We start from the raw sequence: 18,957 nt of genomic DNA on the forward strand, positions 1-18,957 counted from the left end.
AGGGTGGGGTGGGGAAGCCAATTAGTGAGGATTATTGTAGAGATGGCAGGGCTGGCTTCCAACCCCTTTGTCCCATGGACAAAGCCATCTCCAAGCTCTCCCATCTATAGCTGCCAAGTGGCAGAGCATGTGTTGATGTTTTTCCAGGCACATTGCCTTGAGCATGAGCTAGCCGTCTCCAGTTAAGCTCTCCCAAGCAGCTGAAATGAGGACATCAGTGGCCAAAAGGAGACAAGGAATTAGGTTCCAGAGGTGCTGCCTTTCCAGGGTTGCAACAGTGGTATAAAGTCACCACGAGACAGTGGTTGTAATGTACCTGCTCATCACGCCCATAGCACTTGCAGTCCTTCCCTACTTTTCTGTACCTTTAGCTCCACATAGTGGCTGATTTTCCAACTCTGGACACAAGACACCACACCATAGGATGTTATGCATGATTATTCACAAGTCAGTATAACTCACGCCCTAGTCTGCAGAAATGCAGCCAGGGTCTTCCTGGAAACAACACTCACTTTGGGGGGATGGAAGCCAGGATAGTCTCATTAGCCTCAGGAAAAGAAGAATATAATATATGCAAAAGGTGATGCCTCCCAGCACTGAACTGAAATTACTGACAACTCTTGGTCATTGAGGAGGCAGCACACACCCTTTAGAACAGGGGTGTCCAACAGGTCGATCGCGATCTACCGGTCGATCGGGGCATGTCCCTGGTCGATCATGGTTGATCGCAGGGCCCTGACCCCCCCCCCAAAGCTCAACAACTCTAGTTAATCCAATGGGTAGATCATTGTCAGCTTTTTTTATAGTGGAAGTAGATTGCAGTCTCTTGGAAGTTGGATGTGCCTGCTTTAGAACAAACTGGATTTAACAGGCGACTCAGGGTATATGAAAACAAAGCAGGGAATAGGTTCTATGTAGTTGAATTACATTATATGTGTGGTGTAACAACACGCCAGCTTTCAATTTACACACAACTCGATCTCAATTATGTTTATTGCTTTATTGTTAAATGAACAAGGTCATTTCAAAGATCATAAACAACAGAAGATAAAAAAGGTAAAATCAAAAGAAGTGAAACCACTTTCAGCAGAGGGAAGATAATCAAAGATAGTAAATACAAATGCCTTTCAACAAAGCAAATCTCCTACATTTCTGAGCCGTCGAAAAATTTGCAACTTTCAGTGTAACCTTTTCCCTCCTTGTTGGATAGGTGACGGATTCTTTTAAATAGGCCATTCCTGTTTTGCATCATTTTCTCATCAAATTTCCTTCTAGGCAGAACATGGTATAAAATATGGCAACATATTGTTAACTGAGCTCCACAAATACACATTAGCTAATCTACTGCAATTTTATGGTAATAGCCCTAGCGATAATGGGGAAGCTTCCTGTTTCTGGAAAGGCCTTATGTAAAAAAGTGAAATGTTTGATTAAATAACTAAATATGGAGTAAGTCCAATTGAACACAGGGGGGCTTACTTCTGAGATGTTTGCAATGCATCTCTCTTGCATGTGTTACTTTAATAAAATATAGAGGATTTAGCAAAGTCCTTATCAGCCATATAAGCTTCCTCAATTGGTTTAGTTCTTTTTTTGCAACAGTTTTTCATGCATTTGAGCTTCAAACCGGAGCATCCAGTTGCAGACATTTTTGGAAGTCTTTTGGAAATAATACAGATAATGCAGATTGTCATATGACTACATAAGCTTAATATGCATAAATTGTTTGTGCTCTAATTCATGCAACAGAGATCCCAGTCATAAACTTAAAATTGTTTTGTGGTATTTACAATTGACCCACCTCTGATAACATACATATTCACAGAGGAAGAAGTTTCCTAAGCATACATCCCGAGCCCCGGGGAGATCGAGAGTGGTAGTCAACTAACTTTTTTATGCAAATTAGACCCATTGAACATTAATTCCAATGCATCTACTCTGAGCAAAACTTAGTTGAATCCCAATCAATGTCTACCGTTCCTGCAAAGGTCAGAATTATTTGCAAAGACCTGGTGCCTATTGGGACTGATGGGGCAGAAGGCTGGAAGCCAGGGTCAAGGACAAGCTGAGTCAACTAATTCCAGCTTTGTCCCCATCCTGCCCCCTGCTGAGTTCTACAAAAGGCAACACGGAGACCAAAGAGGAGGAGGAGGAGGAGGAGGAAGAGGAGGAGGTTGATAGACTGTGCCACTCCCTGAAAGGTTGTAAGGAGGATGACAGACAGGCAGGTGGGAGCTGGCTAAGAGCAGTCTGAGGTTGGTGGAGCCACGCCCCTCTTACCTAATGGCCAGCCTCTACTGGGATGGGGTCCAAAATCCATCCCTTCTTCCCATTTGCTCCCTAGTTGACCCATTTCATTTGTCAGGGCAATCCTATGTGTCTACTCAGAAGCAAGCCCGACTGAGTTCAATGAGACTTATTCCCAAGCCCACAACCACTGGCTTCACATTCAAATTCTAATGTAAGCTCTTTGGGGCAGGGAACTTTTTCTGCTGTTTTCTTTCTTAATGCCTGATGTACATTGAAGGGGTTAAGAACTGCAATAAATTCTGAACAAGCCCATCCTGCCTTGAAGCAGTTGCGTGTCTCCTTCCAAGTACAGTTCAGGAAAGTCCACACCAGCGGGCTCAGGCACCTTCCACGCACCGGCCGACACGGAACTGGCAGGCTTAAAAGTCTGCGCCCTGCGAGTCAAAGGAAATGGTGTGTATGCGGTCTCAGAATCACTTATATTATGCGCAGAATGAGAGGGTAGCTCCGTCCCTGCCCTGAGAAGCTTTATAGCCTCCCATCACCCTAAGGTAACTTTCACATCACTAGGAGCAAGTTTCTCATCAAGAAAAGCGGTTCCGACGCCCACAATCCCCCCAAAGGAGACCTCCTGAAAAATCCCCGCCTTCCCTTCACAGTTTGGTTACTCTCATTAGTTCCCGGCAGGGAAAGCAGGAATGCACTCGGCGCATGCTCAGAGGCACTTTCTCCTCGACTCAAGCCGGGGGACGGCCCCGCCGTCGAAAAACGCCAGGCTGGCGGAGTTCTGCGCAAAGCCTCTTGCGCCACCCTCGCAGCCTGGAAATTGCGCGCCAAGACAAGCGGCGGAGACGGCAATTCCTCGGCCCGGCCCATCTCCCCCGTCCCGTCGCGGCGGGTGTTGCCCGGGCAGGCAGCCCTTGGCGCGCGCCGAGGTGCGTGGCCGGCCGCTGACCCCAGAGGCAGCCCTTCCCCTCGCCTCGCCTCTCCCAGCCCCGAAGGCAGGTGAACTGGGCGCGGGGAAGGAAGCTTCCTCGGCCTGCCCTCGCCGCTGCTGCTGTCACTTCCTGTAGCCGCCGAGAGCCCAGCCCAGCCCGGGACCTCCTCCTCCTGCTTCTGCTGCTGCTGCTGCTCCCTCCCTCCCTCCCCGCAGCCGCCTGCACCGCCCTGGGCAGCGCGCAAGGGAGAGGCTGCTGCGGTCGCCCCCGTCCTCCCCAGCCGGTGAGTGGCGGTGGGCGGGTGAAGCTCGGCGGGGATTGCGGGTGGGGAGAGGGGAGGGGAGAGAGCCGGGCCCGGAGGCGCTTCCCGGGCGGTAAGAGCGGGGAACCAGGCAGGCTAAAGAGAGGAGGAAGAGGCGGAGGCGTCGGTTTCGCCAGACCCAGCTCGGTCGCTGTTCCTCTGCGCCCCCGCCTCCCGAGAGTCCCCCCCCTGCTGCTGTGCCTTTGCCTCTCCCGTGCCGAGAACGGGGAGGGAGCGGCAATTTCCCCACCCCGTCTCCCCAGCTTCCCTTTCGGTACTTTCTAGATCGAGAGCTTGCTGCTTATATGCAAACCAAAATGCATGTATAAGGGAGCGGTTCCTCGGCGCCAGGGGGAGGGAAAGCACTTTGTAGGTGCTCAGAGGCTCCCTTGGGCTGTGTCTGTGCTATCGGGCTCGACCGCTAGCATTCAATAGTTTCTGGGGCTAAACCCCAGCAGAGTTGCTCTTCCCTATTGAAAAAGTACCCGGTCAGGTCACTCCCCTCGCCCCGGCAAGGCTTGTATAATGCCTTGGCCCCTTAAAAGGGTATGTTGTAGTTTGAAGGAAGGTAGGCTATGCGCCAGGTAAGCGCTGGTGGGGCCACACCTTCCTTGCGCCAGATTCTTCTGGTCCCTTTTCGTCCAATAGTAACAGCTGCGCTTTGGTTGCAAAATGTTCGGCTGCACATCCGGCTGCGGCTTCAGTGGACCAATTGTGCTGTGATTTAACCATTTCCCTGTGGGGTTGTTTCTTGCAGGAAAGGAGTTTTCGGGAAACACTTCCTTTCCCGAGGAAAGGAGTGTGTGTGTGTGTACAACAACAACCCTGAACCCGTTGCTTTTCTCAAGTTCTTGCTTTATGTTGTTTTCTCCCTCCGCCTCCTTTTGGTCCCCACACTACAAAACAGGAAGATTTCTGGGTTCGAAGTTCTGGTTCGCTGATGTTAGGTAGCATCCGGCCAATTCTTCTGCACCTTCCTGTCTTCCTCCAAAGTTTTCCTGGCTGCGCAGAAGAATAAACAAGGCTTGCCCATTCTTGAGTCCTTCTCTGTCATCGGCCATTCTCGCAGGAACCACCCAGAGGGATCTTTCTCCTATGGCTTTGAGTCACACCTGGTTACAGTTCGGAGTAGCGGGTGGGGCTGCCACTGAAACCTGAAGACGGAAGCAGTTGGGTGTGGGTGGTAGTTCCTACCCCATCTCCCCAAAAGTCTTACGACTGGGTGCTTGAAACAGAACTTCTGCTTAAATGGATTGATTCTCTTTACTGTAAGGGTTGTGTGCTGTGGTTGCAGAGCTTTTAAATGCTTGCTTCTAGCCTTAAAGGTTTTTGTTTGGTCTCACTCTGATCAGGTGTTGAAGCAGCAGGCTGAATTTTGCTTTTGGTGGGCACTGCTTCCATGAAAAACACGTCTATATAAGGCTACAGAAAGTTCAGTGCGTTTTCCTTCTCTTGCGACTGACTGCTGAAGGTCTGCTGTCAGTCATCCATAGATAGGCCTTAATGGGGCCTTTTGATTAATTACACTAAGGGGTTTTAACTTCAGTGATTTTGGCCTGCCACTTTTCAGGGGTGACATTGGGGTGGGTATGTACTCTGGTCTTGTAAGTATTTTCATTTCTGGCATTTCACATGTAAACCAAAGAAATGCGATAGTAGAACCTGTGTACCAGATTGTGTAGAGCACTGTATCTTTTGATTTCCAGTGTGCACGCATCTATTGAAAGGGCAAGTGTTTGGAATGAAGCTGGGATTCTACTGCAGGATTCATAAAGGAGAAAGCTGCTAATTCCTTCTTCCGCTGCGTTTCCCTCCCACCCGCATAGAGCCGAATCGAGGTAGAAACCCACCCTCCTGTAATAAAGGAGGCTGGATATTAGACGATAGACTGGCAGCAATTGAAACAGAAACAGGACAACAAGTGGCAAATAATCCAGCCAGAGTCATCAGAGTCATCAATGAGCCTCTGCACGTGACTATTGCCTATACACAGAAGCAAAGCACAGAGAAAATGCGAGTTGTCAATTATAAAATGAGCTGGAGTGCAAAAATTTGTACAGAGGCCAAAAATGTAGAGCTGCCGAGAGCCTGAGTGCACAGAGGTATTTATGTATGTAGAGGGAAATATGAATGTTTGGGGGGGGGTCCAAGTTTGATCAAGAGCAGCCGAGGCTTCCTGCTCATTGTCGAAAGAGGTCGGACTTGCAACATCTTCAGCAAGTGAAGTGATTGCAATCTGTGCGGCAGCTCTGCCGAATTCCTTTGATTCCTGCTCCACATTTCTGAACAACCTTATTACAATCCTATTAGAAATCATATTGCAGCATCGCCCTTGGGGAGCGTTGTGCGTGAGCCAGCCTGTGAGATTATAAAGGTGTGTCGCTTCTCTTCTCTTCTGCCTCTGCAGCCATGTCCTTCCGAAAGGTTGTGCGCCAGAGCAAATTCCGCCACGTCTTTGGGCAGCCCGTCAAGAATGACCAGTGCTACGATGACATCCGGGTGTCGCGAGTCACTTGGGACAGCACTTTCTGTGCTGTCAACCCCAAGTTTGTGGCTGTGATTATAGAGGCCAGTGGAGGAGGAGCCTTCATGGTGCTCCCGCTACAGAAGGTGAGGGAACAGTCTGACTTGGGAAGTCCTGGGCTCGCTTTCATTAGAGGTTCTTAAGCAGAAGCCAGTGACCATTAGGGGTGGCACCAGCCACAGATTTCCTGCATCAGCAGAAGTTTAGACTAGATGACACTTTGAAGTCCCTCCCATCCCTAACACTCTTAAGTACAGTGGCACCTCGAGTTACAAACGCCTCAGGTTACAAATTCTTCAGGTTACAAACTCTTCTAACCTGGAAGGGTTACCTCGAGGTGAGAACTTTGCCCCAGGATGAGAACGGAAATCGTGTGCCAGCGACAGCAAGAGGCCCCATTAGCGAAAGCACGCCTCTAGTTAAGAACAATTTCAGGTTAAGAACGGACCTCCGGAACAAATTAAGTTCATAACTAGAGGTACCGGTGTACTGGGGATGCCACTGGATGGGAGTAGGAATAGGGAAGATGTGCACAAGGTTGACTGGCCCCAAGAATTCCTCATCTCATAAGAAGAGGCTTCCTGGATCAGGCCAGGGACTCATCTAGTCCAGCATCCTGTTCTCACAGTGGCCAACCAGATGTCTTGTGGGAAACCTGCAAGCAGGACCCAGGCACAAGAGTACTCTTCCCCTCCTGCGGTTTCCATGTGGCCTCCGGTTATGGAGGCAGAGCACAGCCATTACTGCTAGTAGCCATTGTTAGCTTTGTCCTCCCTGAATTAGTCTAATCCTTTCTTAAAGTCGTCCAGGTTGGTGGCCACCACTGCCTCATGTGGGAGAGAGTTCCATAGTTTAATTCTGCACTGCATGAAGAAGTACTTTCTTTCATCTTGTCCCGAATCTTGCAATATTCTAACTTGGGTCTCAATATATCATTCCTCCTCCTGCTTCTTCTCCTATCTTGTGTTTTGTGTCTTCGAGCACATAATATTTTAGGGGTACTGAGGGATGGAACAGAGGGGTTGTACTGGGACTGCTGATAGTCTTGTGGGACAAATGGGGAAAGCTGGGACAGGAAACAGGATAGTGGCTTTGACGAGCCTGGAAGGAACTGCCTGATGACTCTTGTCCCCTTTGGTTATTTTTTCCCAGACCGGACGCATTGATAAGTCTTACCCTACGGTGTGTGGGCACACAGGACCTGTTTTGGACATTGACTGGTGCCCGCACAATGATAACGTCATCGCTAGTGGCTCTGAGGATTGCACTGTTATGGTGAGGGGCAGCTGGTAAAATGACTGTGTGTGTGTGTGTGTGTGTGTGTGTGTGTGTGTGTGAGAGAGAGAGAGAGAGAGAGAGAGAGAGAGAGAAGGGGGGCCTCATCTGTAGCCATGCTCTTGGCTAAATATATACAGAAGGTTGGGGCTGTACATATTAATGAATCAAGCAGTCAGTATTGAGTGGCAAATTGAGCAGGCTGTGCATTTGAAAATTCTATTTTTAAAGCAAGCTTCTAGTCCTTCAGATTGTGGAGGCTTGAAAGCACAGACTCTCTGAAGTTTGGTATGTGTGTACAGGCAGGATAGCTGAGCAAGGTTTTCAGCAGCAGGGTGGGGAGGCCTGTTGACTGCCCCAGATACTGCTTGGTCTCTTATCATGATTATTTAGCAGAGGCGGACTATATTAGGCAAATTAAGTTTGCATATGCAAATGTGTTTTGTTACAATACAATGCACAGGGCAAATAATTCAGACGGAGGAGCTGTTAGCTGGGCTGTAGACATGGGAAGCAAGATGCTATCCACAGAATGTGGGATGATGGGATCAGGAGAATGACCCTTTGGTGTGGAGCAAGCTAAAGCCAGAGTGTACCTCCCCCACGGGTGGCTGGATGTTGTTTGGTGTTTGGGTCAGGATGATGGGAGAGCGAGGTTTTGTGGGAGGCTGTGCCACTGGCGACAGGACTGGAGCAGACAAAAGTGCTTTGCCGTCTGAGCCATTTCACTCCCATCTTTCTCTCCAGGTATGGCAGATCCCCGAGAATGGATTGACACTGCCTCTGACGGAGCCAGTGGTTGTTCTAGAAGGGCACTCTAAGCGTGTGGGCATCATCACTTGGCATCCAACTGCCCGCAACGTCCTCCTCAGTGCAGGTACCATCTGTGGTGGTGGTGGTGGAGTAAGAGGCAGAATAAAAGTGGAGAACATCTGGCTGCAAGCTTACATGCTGGGGCGGTTGAGACCCAAAGTTAAGGGCAGCCTAACACAGAATTCTGTGGCAAACCTCTTCCAATGAGCACCGTTTTCCCCCAGGCTGTGACAACGTGGTGATCGTGTGGAACGTGGGCACAACTGAAGAGCTTTACCGCCTGGAAGATCTGCATCCTGACCTCATTTATAATGTCAGCTGGAACCGTGACGGCAGCCTCTTCTGCTCGGCCTGCAAGGATAAAAGTGTGCGCATCATTGACCCCCGCCGTGGGCAGGTTGTAGCGGTATGTTTCTCCCTCCTTTGAAGCTTTTGGGTTCTGGTCTGTCTATCTTGCCATTCTTGACCTGTTTACATGAGTGTTCCCTCTCTTTGGCAATCTATTACTTCCTAGCCATTCTGCAAGTCAAAGGGACTCGCCTTTGTGTTTTGGGAATGTTGCAGTGGGATGTGTTTCGGCCACAGTCGGTCCTCCCTGTCCTGTTATCTGAGCAGTGGTATCTCTCTGTAGTTTGTGCCTCCCTAGTCCCCTTTTCTAGCTTGGATGCAAGGCTCACGCTTGAGATGTGACCTGCGCTGCTTTGACTGTGCAGTAATTTGGTGATGGGAAGCTCACGCTTTGCCTCCTGGGTTAATTAGCTCTCAGCAGTGCTGATCTTTATGTAGTTGACATGTTAGTGGGCTATCTATAAGATAGGCTCTGATGCGTGGCAGTGTTTATATTGCTTATTGGGTAGTGCTTGGAGAAGCCTAATTTTAATTTAAGATGAAGACCGCATATGGAATGTGCTCTAGGCAGAGGTGCTGGCTTACGATGAATCTAAATTTCACATCCAGCAAAAACCAGACTTTGCACTTTCATTTTCGGTAGAGCAAGTTATGCACATTTTCAGATGAAGTAAATGAATTTACATGTGTGTGTGCATGTATCAGCAAGAGTTCAAGGCGGTGTCATCTTTGCTACGCAGGGGACACTGTGCTAATGGCAAAATATACAGGAGGGAAGGAGGCATGAGGTTGATAAGGTGATGCTAAATAGGGGAGCAGAAGCAGGGGATCTATGCAGAGAGAAGCTGTGAAACAAGGGTGAACTCCCTTCAGCCCCCGAGAGCTCGTCTGATAGTCGGGGATGGTGTAATCCAGAAACATCTGGAGAGCCACTGGTCCCCCACCCCTGTTCTGGAATCCTCATCAGATCCCTCTGAGGCTTCACCCACCTCTTCCTCTCTTCCCTCTCCCTCCCAAGCCTTTTATGAGAATTAATAAGCGCTTCTCATCAGGCGTCTCGGGAATCTGATCATGCTGTCAATGATAATGCATAAGCATTTCCCAGGTGTGTTTCTGTAATATTATTGCGAAATCAATTCACAGGTGTTTCCAGTTAAGCCCCAGTTTTGGTATGTGGCTATATATAAATTGGCAGTGCTGTATAGGATTGGGAAATTATTAAATTGGTGTTATCTGTGAGATTGCTTCCCCAGATCTCTCTGCTGTTCCTAGCTTGAGACTCAGGCCTCTATATAATTTAATATGTTGTGACCTCTGAGGCCCAACCTCTTCCTTCCTTTCCCCTCTCCTATGTAGGCTGGTCTGGAATCTGAAGGAGAGATGAAAATGGGTTAATTTTTTTTAATATAAAAAGGTTATTTTAAGAAGGAAGTAATATTTCAAAATAAGGTATCTCTATGCTATATTTGCACTGATCTGTCGTCATGCTGGCGAACGAGGGCACATGAATACTCAAGTTAAAACAGGGCGAAGGAAGCCCAAGAAGCCCTGAGTGGGCAGGCTGGCACAAAGAGTGGGCGGGTGGCCCAGGCACGCCCTCCCTCTGCCTTCACCACAGCCACTTGCCAGGTGGAAGGAACTGAAGGTGGGGAAAGTCCTTCTCCTCTTCATCTACCTGTTGCTGCTGAGAGAAGGAAACCTGTATTTTAAAATGAAGGCTCCTTTGTCCTGGCTGAGACTGTGGGGGAAACGGAAGAGGAGAAAAACGTTCTCCCCTTCATTCCCTCCCCACTGCCAGTGGCGGCTGTGGTAAAGGGAATGTGGGGATAGGTGGGTTGGGGTGATGTGTAAAGGAAGGGAGTTGGCAATGGGATGATGGGAAGGTGGGGTTTGGGGGGAAAGTGAGCTGAGGCAGCAGCCCCAAGCACAGCATAAACACATCTAAACAGTATAGCCATATATAACAATGCACCAAGAGTGGATTGATTCTGAGTGGGGGGGGGGTTTGGGGTGTGTGTGGAGGAGATGATATTGGGAAGTTATCTGGGTTGATAGACAAGTTTTGACTTTCTAAGTTACGATGTTTTTGGAGTGGGTTCCTTTTGTCAATGGTAACATGGCAGTAAGTGGTTTTAACAGATGTGGTTCTTCCATTCATTGCAGCACTATGTTGGGAGAGGTTGCCCGGCTTTTAAATTCTGCTGTTGTTAAAGGAACACACAGATGCATCAAATGCCTTTGCCTATCTGAACACCGTGCCTTTTTAGACTCCAGATCATACCCTTTGTCTGCACAGCCCCATGTTGCCTGCACTGACTACAGCAGTGGCGCCCAGAATGAGTCTCTCAGCCCTGCGGTGAGAGGCCCTCCTAACTGGAGATGCCTAGATTTGAATCTCAGACCCTTCTGCATACAAGACACCTCCACGTATCTTCCTCTGGAGTGGGATGGAATGAGCTGCTGAGGGCCAGGCACAGTCTGACCCTGGGGAAAGGCGCTCATGATTTTAGGGGGAATGTAAACTCAGATGAGTGACTCTCCCGTTGTAGTTCGGATCCAGCATAGCAGATATGGGAGCAAAACCTGCATTTGTGCTGCAGTATAGCAGAGCCTGCCTGCTGCGTCACCTCTTGAATTCCCCACATCTTATCTTTTTTTTTTTTTTTTTGCTTCACAGGAGAAGGAGAAAGCCCATGAGGGAGCACGCCCTATGCGGGCCATTTTTTTAGCGGATGGGAAGATCTTCACGACCGGTTTCAGCCGTATGAGTGAACGGCAGCTGGCACTCTGGGACCCGGTGAGTGGGAAGGTGGATCTGGGGTGAGGTGTGTGTTATACTGCTGGGATGTGGTGATGGTGGTGGTGGTGTGTGTGTGTTTAAGCTCTCTCTGTGTGTGTTCAGGGTCTCTTGTCCTGAGCAAAGAACTCCTGTTGAACTCCATGTGTTTGAGAGGTGAGAGGCAACAACTGAAGAGAGACTGCTTTGTGCACATAGACTTGTCCCCACTCCTCAATTAGGGTCTTAACCATGCAGAGTTTTCAATCTCGGAGGGTTCATGGGCATATGGAGCACACTCCCCTTTTGCTCTCAAGTGAATGGTGTCAGGATGGATGGTAGGTGAATCATCAACTCAAGATTGTGATGGTGTGAGGGATAGCATTTGAACAAGGAGGTCTGTAACCTGTGCCTTTCTGTTTTTGCAGGAGAATCTGGAGGAGCCCATGGCATTGCAAGAGCTGGACTCAAGCAATGGGGCCCTTCTTCCCTTCTATGACCCGGACACCAACGTTGTGTATGTCTGTGGCAAGGTATGCTTTCCTACTAAGCAGAAATTAGGGAAATTAAGTTAAAATCAGAGTCTGCATTTGACAGCTTGCAGTTTAATATACCTTCGGGTATATTATATAATATATAAATCCAATAAATAAAGTAAAATAAACAAGGAAAAGGTTCCAGTTTCAGTCCCTGGCATCTGCAAATAGGGCAAAAGAAGACACCTGCAGCCAGGCCCTGCAAGCCAGATGCCCCCAACCTGGTGTTTTCCAGATGCTTTGGACTACGATTCCCATCATCCCTAACCCATAGCCTATGCTGGCTGGGGCTGATGGTAGTTGGAGTCTTACCAATGTCTGGAGGACATCAGGTTGGGGGAAAGCTGCTGTAGAGAATACTGAACTAAGCGGACTCCAGGGTCTGACCTCCGTATAAGACGGTTAAAGGGCAAAGCTGCCTTCTTTTTGGGGTTCCAGAACTCTGGGTTTGTACCCTCTCTCTGAAGTGGGAGTGAATACCATGCAAGGTGGGCATTCCCTTGGCCCTCTTCCTCAACCAGTCTGTCCCACTGAAAGCGAAGTGCTCAGGGGGGAAGTGGCACGCCCAGGCATGCCAAGCATCACAATGTCCTCTATAGGCTTAGTAACACTGTGTGCATCCTTTTTGCCCTCTCCCTCTTCCAGGGCGACTCCAGCATCCGGTACTTCGAGATCACGGCAGAAGCACCCTACATCCACTTCCTGAACACATTCACTAGCAAAGAACCCCAGCGTGGCATGGGATGGATGCCCAAGCGGGGTCTGGATGTCAACAAGTGTGAGATTGCCAGGTATTCTGAATAATGCTGGGGCTGGGCGCGTGTGTGTGTGTGTGTGTGTGTGTGTGTGTGTGTGAGAGAGAGAGAGAGAGAGAGAGAGAGAGAGAGAGAGAGACAGCAGCGAAAGAACTGGTAGTCTTGACTGGCTGCTTGTGCATCAATCTTTCTCTCTTGCTGTGTTTCTGCAGGTTTTACAAACTCCACGAACGCAAGTGTGAGCCCATTATCATGACTGTGCCAAGGAAGGTGAGTGTTTGATAGTGGGGGCTAGCCTACTTTTTCAAGAAACTGCTGCTTAAGCTACAAGGGACGGGGGCGGGGGCTTCCCTTGCTGCTGTTTCGGGACCAAGCAACTGCAGATGAGCCATGACCTGTCTGTGGATGGCTTGATGGTTCTGCATTAGAATCTTGAAACATTAATCCGTGGGGCTGTTGCCGCTGCTGTGTTCACCCAGCAAGTTGACAGGAGATTCACACATAACCTCATATACCCTGGAAGGTTGTGAGCATTTCAGTTCTGTCCATTGGGACAGGTGGTTGTGTCCCTTTGAAAGTGTAGCTTGGTATTTCCATCCAGCGCTTTTCTCCCCTCCGGTTTCCAGCTGTCCAGAAGGATCTTCTAAAGTCATATGCTGAAACCATTGCCATTTCAACCTTGTTCCTTCTCTGATCAGAAGCATTTTTTTTCTCATTTGACGGTTGTGTGTGCTTTACTTGCCTTTAAACCAAGCTGAGCATTACATAAGCATTAAATATGTATACAAGTTTTAGCAGACATCTGAAGGCAGGCCTGTATTGGGAAGTTTTTAATGTTTGATGTTCTATTATGTTTTTATATGTGTTGGAAGCCGCCCAGAGTGGCTGAGGCAACTATTATTATTATTATTATTTATTATTAAGCAAATCCCTCCCTCCCCTCCAGTGTTCAGGTCTCAAGCTTTATACATATGCCTGTTTTCGTTGCATAAAAATTGGTTCTGTGCCCGTCTAGCTTTGAAACTATGTGGATTTAATAATAATGCTACTGCTCGACAGTTAAATAGCGTGTTAGTCAAAGCATGCTGTCCGTTTCGTCTTTTAAAACTGCTCTGTAAGATAGGCCAATATAAAGTGGAGACTGAGAATTGGAAATTTTGAAACACAGCAAATTTGTTGGGTGTTTTACCTTGTACATCCCATGGGAGGGGAGAGCAGCACTGTTCCATATTGTCCCAGGCTCTTAACACTGCCCTCTCTCTCTCTCTCTCTGCAGTCAGATTTGTTCCAAGATGATTTGTACCCAGACACAGCTGGGCCAGAAGCCACCATGGAAGCCGAGGAATGGGTGGCAGGGAAGACAGCGGGCCCCATCCTGATCTCGCTGCGCGAAGCCTACGTGCCCACCAAGCAGCGTGACCTCAAAGTCAGCCGGAGGAGCTTGCTGCAAGAGAGCCGCCCTGCTGCTGCCCCCAGCGCCGGGCTGAGTGCCACACACCCCAGTGCCATGTCTCAGTCTGCTGCCACGCCTGCCATTAGCGTCAGCGCTGCCAGTGGGGTATGTGCAGGGCTGGCGCCTATGCCAGAACAGGGGATTCTGTGGGTGGGTTGTTTGATTGGCGCTTCTCTGTCGTCCCTCGCAGGGTTGCAGAGCGGGTGAGCTGGGGTGTGGGTGTGGGTGGATGTGGGTTAGAGCCAAGTGCAAGGAGCAGAACAGGATTCTGATGTGCCTTGGGGAGGGAGAACGGAGGAGAAGGTCTGCATGTCCAATATTCACTGCATCCTGGGACTCTCCAGCATTCTCTCCAATAATAATAATTAATAAAGCAAATCCTTTGTAGTTTTGGAGCAGTCATCCAATTTCAGTTGTTGGAGAAGAGCCAGTAGGGCTTGACTAGAGGCTGTGGTTAGAAAGTGGGCTTCCCATACCCTGCAAAGTACCCTTGCCACAGAGAGCAAATAAGCCTACAAAGGTTACCAGTGTGAGTGGCTTTAGGCAAATTCGTGGAGGGTAAGGCTATATTCTACCTTCAGGCACAGGATGCCTCTGAATGCCAGTTGCAAGAGAGGAGAGGACTCTTGTGTTCAGGCTTCACCTGTGCATCTGGCTGGCCACAGGATGCTGGGCTACATGGACTCTTTGGCTGGATCCAGAAGAGCTTTCCTTACGTTCTACTAGCCTGCTAATCAGCTAGCAATCTGCATTTCCATGCTATCTGCAGGGGAAAGGATGCCCCCTCCTCCATAGCCAGCCTGGAAACAGAGGCAGATAGAAAAAAGAAGAAAATGCCTTCTTCTAAGCAGACTGGCAGAGGAGGAACAGGATGATCCATGCTCTGCTCTTTGCTAGCCCACTCAGGCATCTGTGTGGAATTCCTGGCAGTCTGTGGCTACTAGGCAATTTGTCAAGGACAAAGGATGCTTTAGGGGATTTTTAACCTGAATGCCAGGCTGTTCCTAGTTGAACAGATCCTATGAAGTCAGTCAGTCAGTCGGCTGAGGATTTCTTTCATTGGATGTCTAATAGCCTGCTTCTTTCCACTGCGTGTGTGCATGTGTTGACCAAGCATTTGCCAGTGTTGCTTTCTTCCTTCCCAACATGTGTGTGGGTATACACACACAGACACATGCACACGTGTGTGCACACATACATGGTGCACTCCCTCTCATACATGCACTGGGGGAGGAGGCGCAAGTCCTGCTGGTCCCAGGAGTACAGGGCGTGGGGCGGTTTTGAGCTGAGCAGCTGGGATCCTGTTGGGAAGAGCAGCATGACACTGCTTTCTTCTTCCTTGCAGGACGGCGGGCAGGTCATTGAAGAAGTGCTGCGTGAAGTGGCGTCACTGCGGATGCTTGTGGCTGCGCAGGGCGAGCGCATTGGGCGGCTAGAGGAGCAGCTGAGCCGCATTGAGAACGGCGATGTCTAGGAGGGGTCCCCGCGGAGGAGACCTCACCGACATGGATCTTCTTAAACGCTTCACCTTTTTTTGAGCTGCCAGTAATCCCTTTATACACTGCCTCATCCTGCCCTGTGGTGTGAGACAGGGACTTGCCCTCTCTTGCTGCTACTGGGAATGTTTCTTGGGTTTTGTCTCGGACCAAATCTCCTCCTTCTCCCGCACCCTGTTTTACCCAAGGGGCGATGTGCTGGTCTCCCCACATCTGTCCCTTTGCCTTATTCTGGCCAGAGTCCCTCTGGCCCTGTCCCCTTCCCATGGCTGCGGTTGGCTTGTATGTCCCCCTGTGGGGATCAGGACTAGCTAACTGCACAGTCTGACATGCCCACGCTTTCCACTGGAGAGAAGGCTGGGATTCCCCTTCCCAATCTCTCATGGCCGGTGGATTTTGCGGTTTATTGGAAGCCAGTGCTTCCTACGGGCCAGGCCTTTTCTTCCCCTTTTCCCTGCTAGGACCACTGAGAATCCTGTTGAGGATTCTTCTGCTTCCTTGCCTGAATTTTATTTTACTTCAAAGAGACCATGGATGGGATCATTGGGGCTTGACTATGAAATAAATCTGCCATCTAGTCACAGTCCTTAAGTTTCTTGTCTCTGGGACCACTCCCCTCTTCCTCCCTCCAGCCCTCAAATGCTAAGCAGGTTCTGACGAAACACACGAGGGGGTTGGAGGCGAAAAGAAACTGTTCAGGTTCAATAATCTATATTTTCATTCCAAATAAAAGTCTTTATAAAGCCACAGCTCTGTGCACAAGTCTGTTGCTGTTGCCTCCCTTCTTTCCACAGATGAATTCAGAGGAGTTCAGGGTAAGTGCAGGCTTTTCCTGGAGCATTTGCTTTCCTCCCACCATTTTATGTGGGTTCACTTTCAGTGTGTGGTGGAAAAACACAGCGGAACAGGCAACAGCCCTGGCATTTCTGCTCACCTAGAGCTGCCCAAAGAAACCAAAGAAGGACACAAGTCATGTTGGATGCTTGCAGGAAAAACAACACTTCACTTAAACTTCAGCCTTTCTAAATCAGTGTTAGGAAATGACTGGTGTCTGCATGTGCCATATAGCTTTCAGGGGTATAGGAGCCAAACTTTACATGGAAAAGTAGGGCTGTCTGTGTGAGTAAGCAATGGTTTTCCAACCTGAACTTTTAAAGTTCACTTTTTTTTAATGGGAAGATTTCTTCCCTTGTTCTGTGTTTATACTGGGTTTCAGAGCGGCTTGCATGCCCTGAACATGTGTGAATATTCAGGCCTTTTCTTGTTGGCTGCTCCACTTTTGTTTTGAATTCTAACAACGCTTATTTCCTGTTACCTATATTCTGGATTTTTAAGCAAGGTAAAATGCATGCTTGCTGCTAGTTTTGAATGTAATTGGAACAATCCTTGTGTGTATGTGTAGCGCAGGAGCTTGCTTTTTTTTTTTAAAGAGGAACAAGGTTGGAGAAGTGTGCACTATAGAGGCAGGAGGTTAAATGAGGCCACCCTCTTCTGGAAGAAAGAGGAATGTAGGTAGAGCTATGCCTCACACATAAACAGAGCAAATTACTACATGCCAGCCTAGATATTTACCTGGTGAGATACCTGCTCAAGGAGGGATAGGTAATTGTATGGGAAAGAGGCTTGCTTTTGTGGTTGCATTTTGACTTGAGCAGGTCAGGCTCCCTCTTGTTTCTGCTACTTCCCACTATCTTAGTTGCTGAGCCAAGTTTAATCTGGGTTTTAGTTTGGCAATCTCTCTCTTGATATCCTTAAAAGGATAGGTCCCTAAAGGAAAGGTTTTCTGGCACTCTCCACCAGGGGGCTTTTCATATTCAGTTGGCTTACAGTGCTTTGATTGTAAGAAGCTTCATGTTGTTTTCTCCTGCAACTCCCATTGCGTCTTCTCTCCCCTTCCTTTTTGATCTGGCATCTGCCTGAGCTTTTGCTCAGTGCTTGCATTTGTTGCAAGAAACTCCTTGGCAATGAAAGAACTTTGCTTCCTTCAGTTCCAGTGGTGCATCCCTCCTTTGAGCTTGGAACAGCCAGCCTTGGGCATGTGCAAGAGGAATGTGTTCTGGACTTGTGTGTGCACAGGCACATGCCTAATGTGCATAAAGTGGTACATGCCTTTTTGAGTGCAGCCCACTTGTTGGAGCTCAGTCTTTGGTTTGATAAGGAACTGGGAGCAATGAGACAGTGGAGCTGATGACTTGTGGCAAATCTTGACAGAACTGGGGCTAGGCTGGGGCAGAGAACCTTCTTAAGCCTGAGGGCCACATTCTCTTCTAGACAAACTTCCAAGGGCCATAGCCGCAGGTGGGCAGGGCCAGGAGCATAAACAACAGTTCCCTCCTACATCTCTTCTCTGTTCTCCCATCAAGGCATGCAAGGTCACAGCCACATTATACATGTAAAACACTCTTGCACCACTTTTGCAAGAGTCATGCCTGGGTCACATCCTGCTTGGACTGCTGCAACGTTGTAGGGCTGCATTGGATCATTTGGAATCTGCAGCTAATGCAGGATGCTGACGTCAGGAGCTTGTGACATGAGGCATGGGGCTCCTTTGTTTAATCTGCACTCGTTTCTGGTATATTTCCAACCAAGCCCAGTTCAGGGAATTTAAAGAAATAGCTGATTCTGCTTACCCTGGGAGATCTGCTGGAGGGTGTGTGTGTTTCTGTTCCACCTCCCTCCTCTATTGAAGCATAGTTCAGAAGGGTGAGAGATACATCTCTAGCTTCCTCCCTTTGACGTTTTGCAAGCTGCTGAAGACCACATTGTTCAGGCAGGCCTTTGGTTTGAATTAGCTCCTGCCGAATTGCCTTTTATGTGGTCTTATCAACTGCTATATTCATTACTCAGTGTGTGTATGTGCACACACAGTCTATTGTTGTTTGTTTCCACTGTTTAAAAATACCACATTGAATTGAATGCTCCCTTAGGAGCTTTTTCTGAAAAGCAGTTTTAAGGTTTTTTCAAAGCAAAGTAATTCAGAAACATTCAATCTCCCACCGCAGTAAACACTGAATGTGCAGAGAGAGAAGATCTCCTGGGCTTGTGGGGCATCTAGCTCCTAGCAACGTCTTTTGTGGCTGCTGGAGAAGCCAATATGATTTCTACCAAAGTGCATGCACGCTGTAGGTACCCGCTGCGCATTAAGGTTCTCCGGAAGAGTGTAGGTGGCGGGTGGCAGGTGTGCTGCTCTTCCTGTCCTAGACCAAGCAGCAGAAGCTGTTCTGGGGGGTGGGGGTGGCAGGAAACTTGCGGTTGGCACTGTTGAATTAAGGCGCCTCTGCTGCCTGAGCCTGCAGGAAATAGTGTTGTTGTAAGGTGAATGCAAACCATGCATGCAAAGCCTCCACACTGCGGTACCAATTTGTGATCTGTGCTCTCTGCATAGACAAAAGCTGCTAACAGGATAGAAAAGTGTTCACTCTCTTTTCCCATACGACTGCAAGGGCTATGAAGTGGTGGAAATGAAGAGAGCACATCCTGGCTCTACTTTTC

At 48.7% G+C, this 18,957-nt stretch overlaps 1 protein-coding gene across 3 annotated transcripts; it reads left to right on the plus strand.

Moving 5' to 3' along the window:
- Positions 1 to 994: 994 nt before the first annotated feature.
- Positions 995 to 16,214, plus strand: CORO1B (coronin 1B). Of its 3 annotated transcripts, none has more exons than XM_083624902.1 (11): positions 995 to 3,471; positions 5,897 to 6,099; positions 7,166 to 7,288; positions 8,036 to 8,165; positions 8,326 to 8,507; positions 11,127 to 11,246; positions 11,654 to 11,758; positions 12,407 to 12,552; positions 12,729 to 12,786; positions 13,793 to 14,074; positions 15,315 to 16,214. In XM_083624902.1, exons 2-11 carry the CDS (start codon positions 5,899 to 5,901, stop codon positions 15,441 to 15,443), a joined length of 1,476 nt encoding a protein of 491 aa, XP_083481028.1. In that variant the 5' UTR covers positions 995 to 3,471; positions 5,897 to 5,898; the 3' UTR covers positions 15,444 to 16,214. The 3 variants fall into 3 exon arrangements, with proteins under 3 accessions (XP_083481028.1, XP_083481029.1, XP_083481030.1); XM_083624903.1 differs by lacking the exon at positions 995 to 3,471 and adding an exon at positions 3,516 to 3,763; XM_083624904.1 differs by lacking the exon at positions 995 to 3,471 and adding an exon at positions 4,402 to 5,591.
- The last annotated feature ends 2,743 nt before the right edge of the window (positions 16,215 to 18,957 follow it).

This window comes from Podarcis filfolensis, assembly GCF_964270895.1.
Source record: "Podarcis filfolensis genome assembly, chromosome: 1".
Lineage (NCBI taxonomy): Eukaryota > Metazoa > Chordata > Lepidosauria > Squamata > Lacertidae > Podarcis > Podarcis filfolensis.